At 36.3% G+C, this 12,748-nt stretch overlaps 1 protein-coding gene across 1 annotated transcript in view; it reads left to right on the plus strand.

Annotated features, from left to right (window-relative positions):
* The first annotated feature begins 298 nt into the window (after positions 1 to 298).
* The window catches only part of LOC121423659 (peroxiredoxin-1-like), a 34,610-nt gene continuing 22,160 nt past the window's right edge, over positions 299 to 12,748 (plus strand). Inside the window, exons 1-3 of the mRNA XM_041619075.1 lie at positions 299 to 394; positions 3,090 to 3,224; positions 6,214 to 6,250. Of these exons, the coding sequence (XP_041475009.1) occupies positions 3,116 to 3,224; positions 6,214 to 6,250 (146 nt within the window). The 5' untranslated portion in view covers positions 299 to 394; positions 3,090 to 3,115. The remainder of the gene's footprint in view (positions 395 to 3,089; positions 3,225 to 6,213; positions 6,251 to 12,748) is intronic.

A 12,748-nucleotide genomic window follows, 5' to 3' on the forward strand; every position in this document is an offset into this window, starting at 1 on the left:
CTTTAAATAAGCTTTCGTATGTTTATTTTTGGAAATATGTTGAATATAAATAATTTAAATTCTGTTCAAGGTCTCTTGATATTCATTTGTCGTTGTATTTTGTCAATCAATCAACTTTTATTGAACAATGAATGAGAGAAGTCTAGCGCCATCTACTGGTATACTACAATTTTGTGGACGTGCTCGCTGATATGCTGCATGCATTGATTGCTGGGCAAACAGACGAAATTGCCAAGCGCTCGGCATCCCATCGCTACTACATCACCCACCGCGCCGCTCGCCGCCCGGCGGCCGTATATATATTTAGAACGAGAATTTTCATTCCGACTTCATTCGAGCACTGCTGCAGGGCTGAAGAAAGTAACAACAGTCTTACATTTCTTCTTTTGAAACCGTGAGTACCGGTATTCTACTTTTCTATGTTTAAACGGCTGGTAAAATTCAATCTTCAAGAAGATAAAAATTGAGGAATGGATGGTGACTTGGGCATTTGATTAAAAAACGCGAAGTTTGTTTGTGAGAGGGTGAACGAAAAGTTGACTCATTTCAATTTTTACTTGCATAAGATGTGTGTTGCACGTGGGTGACAATGCCGGGTTGTCGTGTTTCAAGTGCATTCGGGCATTATTTTTCTTTGTTGGGTCCAATTCATGTTCTTTTGTGTGAGGCATAACGTTAGATTTCATGGGATTCCGATGCATTTTAAATTCAGAATTTGATTTTTTTCTAGATCTACATTTACTACCAACGTTAGCAGAGATGCCAAGTTCAAAAAAATGTTATGTTTGAGATTTTCATGACTCAACGTCTCTGTGCGCGCGAGGCCAGTACGTTGCGAAAAGGCGCGCGCGCTCATGAGATATGGGCTTCAAAACCATGCGATGCACGCACGCGATTCATCATATCACGTACTAGCTGTGCGCTGACTGCACTCTCGATTCGTCTCGCGTGCCGGGCTAGACGCGAAGGCGGTCGGCCAGTCGTATAATCTGGTGAATAATGCTACTTTTTCTCTTTTTTTTCTGTCGGGTCCCGATGCGTGAGAAAAATGGGTGCCATGCGTGAGATCGTGAGACGGACCCTGAATGCGTGAGTCTCACGCACAATGCGTGAGACATGGAAGCTCTGCGTTAGAGCAGCTGGCAGCCGTCTGTTTAATTTTGAGCCGTTGAGGATTTAAAAAAAAGATAAAAAAAAAATTCTTTTACACAGACGGCCCACTATGGTGCAGCCACCGGGGTTAACGATGCAAAATCCCCCCGACGGGGCTCATCGATTTTTGTCTTTATTCCACAAAAATATAGAATATGAAGCACGTTTGTCAATTTGAGGATCCACATCCATGCACATAGGCCCAGTAAGAACAACAAGACTTTTTAATCGTCCATAACTTGCTTATTTCATAACCGATTTTGATGAAACTTTTTTAAAATTGTTCCTCTCGTTTTACTCTTTCCAATAAGATTGCTTCTCTTCTTGGGTTTTGGTTTCCTTTAAAGACAAGCAGACTAAGGCAATTGGCATCTGTGATGCGTGGTTTGTGCCTGAGCCTGTGGTCTGTGGAAAGATAACTCAGTTTTTATTTTTATTTTTGATACAAGTAGTTTTTTTATTTTGATTATTATTATTTCTTGTTCGGGGGGTGGGGGGGGATCACATGTACTGCTTGTGCTAGTCCATTGCCATTGCTGTATTGCTGTTGAGTCATGCATTTTCAGATCCTGCCCCTTTCTAAATGCCAAATACATAGGCCCGATACCATAGCCATCAGTGTTTCAAATCTTCCAGAAATTTTGGAATTTTTGAAAAACTTTCCAGGAAAGGTTCTGGAAATGAAAAAATTCCAGGAAATTGTGGGAAATCTGAAAATTACAATTAAACAATTACATGTCTAGCAACTTTTAATATTCATGTTATATTCATTGTTAACCTCAATACGTAGCTCAAAGTTTCTCGCGCGGAGCATTCATTGTAATTTTGTTCCTATTTTTAAAGAGGGCGTGAACAAAAATATGCTAAATTCCTTGATTTGTGTCGCATGGATCAATTTAGGCTTGTAGTATTATTGCCCATTTTTTTTAAATCCTACTTGCAAATTCCAGGAAATGTCAATGAATTTCGGGAAATTTATTTTGGATCTGTGGAAACACTGGCCATCATGTACAAATTGTCCATTATTCTTACTGAATTTCACCTTTTCACCTTGAGGGGAACATCAATTATGTCGCCCGCAACAGAATCATATTGGCCCGAGTCTTTAGACGAGGGCAATTATGGTCCTTTTAAGGGCGACATATTTGATGTTTCCCGAAAGAAGAGGCAGTCAATATTATTATTATTACCTATAACTATAAGGCTGTACAACATGTAATTCAATCTACTACATGTATTTTGAACAATTTATATGCCTGTTTGCTTATCACTACTTCTGATTTCAGGTTTTTCACTATCTTAGCGAAGTAACCCTTGATAAGCACTCGTGACGTAATTGTTACTTTGCAGTCGCGCATCATGCATGGCGCCCACATACACTCAACGTGTAAAAATCTTGGGTACACTGGCTGCGCTGCGCATTATCTACAATGCATTGGTTTATATACTGGTTCTAGTCAGATTTCTGAAATACTGAAATTAGCGATCGAAATTGGCTCTTATTGCGCAAGCGCACCTTTTTAGCAGAAATATGGCCAATATTGCCATCTACAGGATTTCTATGGGCAAAGCCCGGGGAGGGCAACATGGCAAATGTTTACCTCGTCGGTCTCGGATTGAAAGTAGTGAGCAAAATATGACTTTTATTCATCTCCTAAAATGCCTCGTGTAATCAAGAATATTTAGAAAGTCAATATTTTACAATCTGCATACATGTACGGCAGGATGATAATATTGGCAGAATATTATTTCTGGTTGCAGATAAAAAGTAGCCCTTCAAATGAAAGAATTCACCCCCAAATATAGCAATATCCCCAAAATGACAAAAATAGCCCCTTAAACAAAATTCTTCCCCAGGCCCAATGTCTTGACTTTGTTGTGTTTAATTGGCTTTACACTGTGACCATACCAATCTTTTTTTTCAATCTCATTCACAGGAAAGAAGCTGTAATATAAATCAAAGATGGCAGGTAAGGCACGTGTACAAGATCCAGCTCCTTACTTTGAGGGTACAGCAGTCAGCGCAGGCCCGGATAGTGACTTTGTCACAATCAAATTATCAGATTACAAAGGTAACTAACAATTAATTCCAATTCTTGAGTTAGTTCAGAGCCTTTTTTTTCCCGCAATATCAATTCATGTTTTGAAGTTACTGCATTGTTATGTGGGTATTCGACTTGCCAAGTGGCGGCATATTGTCAGATTATTACAGGTAACAACTAATTCTGGTTTTTGTTACCTTCCCTAAAATGAAAAAAAAATAGCCCTCAAAATTCTGCAATCTACCCAATGTGGAAAAAAAGATAGCCCCTAAAATTAACAAAATGCTAATTATTTCCTATCCTGTTTGGAATGTTACTTTTTCATTTGAAAGAGTTCAAACCAGAACCAAGATGGAGTCATCGGTCAAGGAAAAACAATGAACTTTTGTTTTACCCACGATTCCCTATAACTCTGTCTTTTGGTCTCGAGCCTAGTGCACATTATGCGATCTGATGTGACATGATTTTTTTTAATAAATGGTATTTTGCCTTAAAATGAAACTTCCAAGAAGTGAAATTCTTTCATCTAAAGTTGGGCGAAATGTTGGGAATATTGAAGTCATAATTTTGATTCGCGGCAAGCCCTGTGGTCTGAGTAAAGTCGGCTTCAAATCGCAGCCAATGAAGACGTCATTACGATTTGGATTTGAATTTGCTTTTATTCCTATAGGGAGACTTGAACTAGACTAATTTTTATTTCAGTAATCCTACCAACCACTATTCTGAACTCTGATGGCTACGATTTCATCGGTTGGAATATTCATATAAAATGTTATTACAATTTCTTTGTAATTCTGATCCAAATGTATTGCATAGTGTGCGCCAGGCTTTATACAGTCCTTTTCTCTTCAAGCAGAGAAAAGGAGCTCAAGAGCATATCCGTTAAAAATCAATGGTTGTATTCTTGGATTATCCTAGCATATATTGTATATTACACATAGATTGACAAAGGTTTGTTGACTAACGTCTCGCCAGAATGTGGTCCCCTGTCCCATTTAAGTCCCGCATCAACCACCAACTGAAATTGCCATACATAGATCTTTGAGAGTGGAGAGGGTTTATTCCTTATAAAATCTTAAGAAAATATGGAAATTGGAGACTTATGCGTGTTTTTTGGCTATAGGCCTGTAGATGAAAAAAGAAATTTCAGCATTTATTTCGCAATGTGCTCCACAACTTTTTAAGACTGCTACATAAGAATCTTTTGTGGAGCAGATATTTTCATAGGACTGTACAGAATCTAGTTTTAAAGTTTTTTTTCAAACATATGTCATTGAATCTGGCAAAATTAATCCCTGTAGCCCTTAGAACTTCCCAAACAATTTAGAAAATAATTTATGATATTTGCATATACTGCATCAATTGCTTGTTGCAGAAAAAGTACCCCTTGAAATGAAAGAAATAGCCCAAAATTCAGCATTCACCCCAATGTGAATGAAAAAAATAGCCCCTAAAAAATGAAAACGATTTTCATCCTGGACTGATACCTTGTATCACTTCAAAAGATGCCTCTATTTGAAATTGAAACTACCTTCCTGGAGAAGAATGTCCTACAGTTTTGGTGTATTTATTTTCAGTGTGAGAGATGAAAGTATCGTACAAGAAATGTGAACTTTGACTTTAGTCCCATTGCTGTTATGTTTGATAACATGAAAATATCTAGAGTTTACAGAACTTTTTTACAGGTGTTTTTTGTGGGTACCACTCTTTTCTTTTGTAATGTAGTTTCATCCCCCAAAAGCTGACAAGAAAGAAAATATAATAAAGGTTACCACCCCCAAATTGGTCCAAATTTCCCTTATTGCTCTCCTACATAACATTATTATGTTCCACTTACATTATCACTTGCAAGTAGTGCTGTTGTCGGGAACAAAAATCCATGTCGACATGTCGCTTAAAAATTAATCCCGACATCGACAATGTCGACATGAAAAAGGGACCGTAATTTAGCCTAGGCTCCCTAACAAAAAAAATCATTCGATCGTGGAACATAACACTCTCAATCAAACGTATTCACCTTGACACGAAGAATATCCCCACACTAGATCTAGATCTATATAATACAGGCTCAGTTCGGGAAAACATATTTTCACTAAGCTAGACTGAATTCACTTTCAAAATCACCGATTTAATCCACATCTTTTTCTGGAGAATCAAGTTTTGTACCACGATCCGGTCTCGAAAGCATTGCGCAATAACACTCGGAGCCAATTTGAGAATCACCAATTACAATAGTGATCATTGCGTATTACACACTGGTACACGTGCTCCAAACGCAAGCTCCTCAAATTGACAGTAAAAAATAATGAAAATCGACCGATAATTTCAGTATCACTTCCGCGGCGATCCGTGCAACGATCTCCAAACGAAGGAAGGGAAGTTTTCTGTGACTTCGTGATTTGAATTAAGCGCTCAATTGCGGCGGTCACAAGTTTGACAAAAACGTTTATGTGAAAAGTAATGCATTGAGGAGCAACGTATTATCAAGCACGGTGAATAGCCATGGATACATACATATGGATGGGTACGTGAATGCTACTACGGCTACGCTACGCTCGCGATCGTCGAGGGGCGCGGCGCGGCAGCTCGATCGGGCAGGCCAGCCCACACTCGACTCAGGCACTGACGTATTTCTGCTGCCGCGCAGCTCGCAGGTATTCTTTTTTCATTTAATGTGCCGCTTTGTAGCTGAATAAACCTTTTAATCGCGCCACTTACTGTGGATAAAAGCTTCCAACTTTTCAGCTAAGCTTTATACTCGTGACTATAGCCTTAGGCTAGACCCCTTTTTATTTTATGTTTGCATGTCGATGTGGGTGCGTGCATGTCGACATGTCGGAAACATTGAAAATCCTTCGTATGTCGACATCAATGTCGATATGAGGCCTATCGACAACAGCACTACTTGCAAGGATAACAAATATCAAAAGTTTTCTTCACAAGAATTTATATAATGAAAAAATCAACATGTATGCTTTATGTTTTGTTATATAGACATGTTTTTTTTTTTCTTTTTCAGGAAAATACCTTGTTTTCTTCTTCTATCCATTGGATTTGTAAGTATATTAGATTTTTCTCTTGTTTCATATGAACATTTTCTGGGGTAAAATAAAGTGCTGTTTTCTAAAACATTCCACATGTACGGCTCTATTCATGATTATTGCAATCGTTGCAACAAATGATATTGAAGTGAATCATTTTATAACTATGAATTGAATCGGACATTGCATTTTTGACTATTATATATTTTGAAAAATTAATTTTAAAGATCAATTGTTTTTTTTTCAATACTGTCAAATTGTTGCGAATAAGTTTAGTCCCTTGCGGTCTTTGGTTGACATTTTGAACTCGCTTTTTACCAGGGCAGTCAGGAAAGGATTGTTGAGATGTGATGGTCAGTCAGGATTACAGGATGCATGCCTGACATACCTACCCCAGAGAGGGGTCCATACATGTCCGTTTTGACTACTACCATGATACAAACAGGCGTATGAATGTGTCATAATGCTTTGATTGTAATTCCCAAGTCACTTGGAGAGCATCATGAAACAAACTGATTGTGATTTTCACTGACTATGGTATTGTTATAAGCTACTAATATCCTTGCTTCTGATTGGCTCAGAGACATTTTGTCAGTAAATGTTACTATCTGTTTCATGAGATGCTCTCCTGCTTTCTGCCTTGTGTTTTAAAGGAGAACTGAACTCCATGGAGATCAATGCAATGTGATTGATCTCCATCCTTGGGAAGCAACCCTGGATAATTTCAGTAGTTGTGATCTTGAGATGATGCTGTACAGACTACCTGAGTGGATGTGTTGAATTGGCTTTACAGTTGGGTGTTTGCAGATAGAGAAAAATGACAAGTGGGTGGGGCAGACAAGAATGAAAAATCTGAAAAACTGAATGGGCTTGCTGATTTGATATTGATAATGATATTGAAGTGCTGTAAACAAAAAGTATTTTTGCTGCATGAAATTTTCAATGTTTTATTGCATTAAATTCGTGTTAATGCTTTTTGTCTTTGTAAGGTTCATAAAATAACAGTATTTGTGAATTTTCATTTTGAAAAGATCAATACATTTTTATTAGCTCATCCGGCCCGAAGGGCCAGATGTCAATGAACGTAGTATTGTATCTTTATATGAATGGTGTTTTTTTGTGACTAATTTAATAGTTTATAGTAGTTTTCAAAGTCAACACTGCTGCTATATCGAATCGCGTGATGCAGGTGAGACTGCCAGAGGCATTCCACCTGTTTTTCTTCCATCTGGTAGAGCTTCATGAGGTTCACTGAATTTCTACACAGAATTTTGAAATTTGAAGTAGAAAATTATACTAATTTATTCGAAATTCATAAATTATGGAAGATGCCTCTTTTTTATTTGTTGACTGAATTTCAAAATGCTTCGTCTTCATCATTTCAAGTCTGTTTTCAATTCTGTTTACTTTATATGATAGCATTAGGTGGGGGATTCAAAACTTCTACACAGAATTCTGAAACTTATTAAATATGCTATATGTGTATTTTTAAAAATTCACATAAAATGCTTCTATTAATTGTTGACCGATTTGATTTTTTTTCTTCCATCTGGTAGAACTTCATGAGGTTCACCAAAACTTTAACAAAGCATTTTGAAATTTTGTTTAGTAGATTATTTATGCTAATTTATGCGAAATTTATTCATAAATCACAAAGAATGTTTTTCTTCATTTGTTGATCAATTTCAATTTTGTTTGCTTTATATGATAGCTCAAGGTGGTGAGGCAAAATTTCAACACAGAATTTTGAAACTCATTAAATATGCTAACTTATTCATATATTTTCAAAACTCACTAAAAAATAATTATTCATTTGTTGATTGATTTTGATTATTTTTGTTCCATCTGAGAGCTATATGAGGTTCACCAAGGTTCTACATGGAGTTTAGAAATTTTGATTAGAAAATGATTTCTGCTTAATTTATATGAAATTTTTTCATAGATCACAAAAAATGCTTAGAACTATGTAATTTCTTCATCAATTTCAATTCTATATTCTCAATTTATGTCACCAATATAATTTGCTACAGTGTCAACTGGGCTGAAATTAAAATTGTGTTTAATTTTGTTGCGAAATGCCGGATGAGCTCCACATCATTGATGTGCTCGTCCTCTTTGTCAATGGAAAGTTGTCATGTCACAGAATGCATACTGTTGATCTTTTTTTTTGGTGGGGGGGGGGGTGAGGGGCCTCTTGTTTGTGGCTTTACATCCTTGACAAATGCCATACTCTACATCGTTACTCTGCCAAGACAAGGCCTGATATCGCATATGTTCACTGAAAACTGGGAATTTTGCACTTTTCCTGACCTTGTACGTGTACACGTCTGCATCTGTACATGTAGATGATACATGAAATAACTCGTGCATTAATTTTGAGACCATATTGTAAAAGAAGACCATGTTTTATTTTGTCATTTTATATTGCTTTGCTCATTTGAAGCACATTGTTTTGAGTTGTTGCAGGTACATCACGAATAGAATTTAAACAAATAACAGCATGTATTTTTTTTGCTATTGACAATTTGTATTTCTGATTTGTAATCTCTTTTCTTTTCCATTGCTAAGAAAGAATTTTATTTGTATTTTGGGAGGTAATTTTTTGTATTTTATTCCTTTCACTCCCCAACAGCATCAGATATCAATCTGTAAAAATATATATATGAATAAATGGAGCAGATTCTCTTTGATAAATTTAATTTTATTATGCTTCTGTACACTCTTTTCATGAAAACTATTTTTTGTGTAATTTTGAACAGATCTTGCTTTGAAAAAATATATTCTTGCTTGCACCAGGATTTTGATTTACTATTTAATCCAAATTACACAAAGATGTTTAATAGGAGATTCTTAAAATTCTGAAATGAATACTCTAAGAAATATTCATTCAAATTTCCTTTTAAGACTCTTCCCTTACACCTGTATGCGTACAACACCCAGTAGCATTAATATGTCCCTTCTCTGCCAATAATTTGGTTATGGTTTTAGTGCCTCACTTTCTTTCACCTAGACACGTACATGTACGTGTGCTTTGGAAGGAGGTATACACCCCTCGTTAATAACCTCAGCTATTGGATTAGAAATGGTATTAAACCCCCTTTGAGGGATGAGTTCATACTCGCGAGAGTTGGGAACGTATCTATAGAAATCTCAGTGGAAATCGTTGTCTTGGCAACTTAAATTGCATCGGGCATGCTCAAACATCAATTCTTGTAAATGCATCTTCTTTTAATAGATATGTTCATACTGGAGGAATGGGGATGGGAATTTTCCTGGTGGAAAATGGACATCTATATCGTGTACATGTAGTATCCAGGCATCCTTGATTTGTATCAGGCATTTTTTAGGTTTGTTTTGTATTGAGGTAAATGCAATCTCTTCCTAGTTGTGATCAGACTTGATGAATAGGAACACGCTCTCCTGAAAATCATGGAAATCACAGTTTTATATTTTGGCAACCTACATTACATGTGTAGATTGTATCCAGCATGTTTAAACTTTATTTGGGGGGTATTCTCTATTTATTTGCTGTTCGTAAATTTGGTTCAGGGGAGCTTTTTTTAAAAAAAAAAAGAGTAGTCTGTGATTGTCACTGACTTTGTTATAAGCTACCAAAATCCTTGCATCTGATTGGCTAACAACAAATTTTCAGTGAAAATGAAATGACGAGATCACATGGTTCGTGAAACATTCCCTAAACTTCAGACATGTCATTAGAAATGCATCTTTTAATGTAGGACCATTATCCTTGGAAATCTTGATAGAAATGGAGATAATCTTGGGAACCTTTATCGTGTAAAAGCACATTTACAGCTTTATAGGCATCGATATTTAATAGTGTGCTTCATTTCTGAGATGCGTTCAGACTGGTACTACATGTAGTTCAGACAAAATTCATATAATAGAGAACACCTTTAAAATTTGTGGAAAATTTTATAGCTTGGCAACCTTGATTAGTTGATTTGTATCGAGCATGATTGAAAGCTTTTAGTATATTCATCCAAATGCATCAGCAGTATCATATCTGCATGGCATTGATATCGTTCAAGCTGAGATTGCCAATTTGAGTTTCTAATTCTAAAGTTTTCTTTCACAGTGTAGAGATGATAATTGGTTTATTTGCATCCATTCACAAATTCTAGAGAGCATTTCATGGAATATTTTGTCAGTGATTTTTTTTTACAGAGAAACTGGTATAAGCTTCTGAAATCTTTGCATCTGATTGGTCAAGGGCAAATTCAGTACTGACAAGATTTGATGAAACACTGCCTTGGAACACAAACATCCATTCGTCATGAGGTTGATGTCTGTTTGTACAGTGTACATTACAAAGTGAAATGTACCTGCAATTATTTGCTGAAAAAATATTGTGAAAATTAATTACTTTGATTGATAGTATCTTTATGTATACGTGAAGGAGTGTTTCTGTATTTGCCAGTGCTATTGGTCTTCATATGAATATTAATCCTTACCATATACTGTAGGAGCTGTTATTTTCGCGAGGGTTTTATTTTCGCGGATTTCGCGAATTGCCGATCGGCCGCGAATTTAACAACACGCGAAAATATTGACACATTTCTTAGTCAGCGCCAATGCCCCCAACAGCAAAGCTTTGCTATAGAAAACATCCTACATGGTGAGAAAATGGAGATATGCACCTCTATATGTACAAAAAATAGGCTTAGAAAGTACAGTTAGTGATTCAAAAAGTTAGCTACAATTTCACTTTTTTTAATTTCTCAAACAAAATCAGGGCCTAAACTATTTTCTAACATTACTTTATCAATATTTATACACTCACTGTAATATTAAAATGTATTTTCCATGAAACAATTTGATTTTATTGTCATCTGATTGACTCTATACACACGTATTGGTAGCTATTTGCATACTCATTAATATTCATAAGTCACATGACCAGAATTTTGAAGGTAAACATTCTGTTCACAAAATTCCACAATTTTGCACTTTTTACCAACTTTTTGAAAAATGAATCGAACCAAACACAAATTCAAAAGATTGCTTAACCCTATAGATCCTGTGGCATGATGAATTTTTAGATCTAAAGGTTAAAAAAGTGAAATTTAAGCCACTTTTTCCACAATTTGTAACTGTTTTTACAGGGACATATTTATGTACAAAAGACATATCAGCATGGTGACTTTGAGGAGTGTAGATTTGCACATGAATTGCACTAGTTTTACTTCTTTGAAATGCTGTGGAAATGTATCGTACATCTTCCGATCGCGAATTTAACAACCCGCGAAAATGTCGGGACCCCCGCGATTCGCGAAAAATTCTGTACGCGAAAATAACAGCTTTTACAGTATTAGTGTCATCTCTAATGACTTTTTCAATTAAGTTTTTGCATGGGAGGATCGTTTTCACCATCACCACAATATTATTTGCAATTATACCATTTCCTCACCATCATGATTATTCTTATATCTTTCCATGGCACGCATCACCTCTATTTTGACCACCGCTCTTGTCACCAACACCAAATTATTATGTTCTTTGTAATAATCATCATTTTCGTCACTATCATCATCACCAACATAACTTTAATCACCATCATCATTTTTTCATTTTCATTTTCAGCATCGTCATGTAGTGATCACCATCATCCTTATCATTTTTTTTCTTCAACACCAAATCATCATTACCACCACTGTCTTCACCACTTACCCGCCACCAACAAATATTCATAATCCCCACCTTGATCACACTACCGTCATCGAAACGTATTTAATGTACCAGTGAGAACCCACTTCATGTGCATATTTCTTTGAGTGATTGGGGGCATGGCTGTGAACTGCAACTGTTCCTCAGGCCCTGCAGCTTTGACGATCTCACAATAGCTGCATCTTCCTTCAATGAAAAGCCTATTCACAATATTTCTGGAGCAAGTAAATTAACGAAGAAGGCAGGCTCTATGCAGTGTTAGATCCTGTAGGGAGGGGGGGGATGCCCCTTTTCTACGAAATAGACAGACATGGTGTCTTGACTTTTCTACAGTGCCCCTTCCCTTTAACCAACTGCTTCACCCTTTTTTTGCATGTCAGATTTTTTCAAGCAGAAGTTGCTTTCTCACATTTTAGAGTGACCCTTGTGAGAGATTCTAATCCCCCTCTTTTCTGAAATCCTGGATCCACTTGTGTTTTAAGGGTCCATCCTGTTTAAATAAGTGGCAGCAAATTTTGACATTAGCTCTTGCACAATGTAAACCTATCCTTGGGAGATGATGTGGAGTGGTGGATAGGCAGCATGCATAGAAATGTGTAATTTTGTAAATGTGAAACATATGCCTGTATCAGGAAAAAAAATACAAAAATACTCAAGAAAATTAAATAAGAACTAATGTGGAGTTGAGGAAAATTATTTCAAATAATCTAATTACACAAATTTGTGTGCAACTTGTTATAGAGTGATTAAAATACATTGTTGGATAAGCTACCGACATAATTGTTCAATTGGGGAGTGAGAGAAATATATACCAAAGATTTCTGAAAA

This window comes from Lytechinus variegatus, chromosome 11, assembly GCF_018143015.1.
Source record: "Lytechinus variegatus isolate NC3 chromosome 11, Lvar_3.0, whole genome shotgun sequence".
Classification (NCBI taxonomy): Eukaryota; Metazoa; Echinodermata; class Echinoidea; order Temnopleuroida; family Toxopneustidae; genus Lytechinus; species Lytechinus variegatus.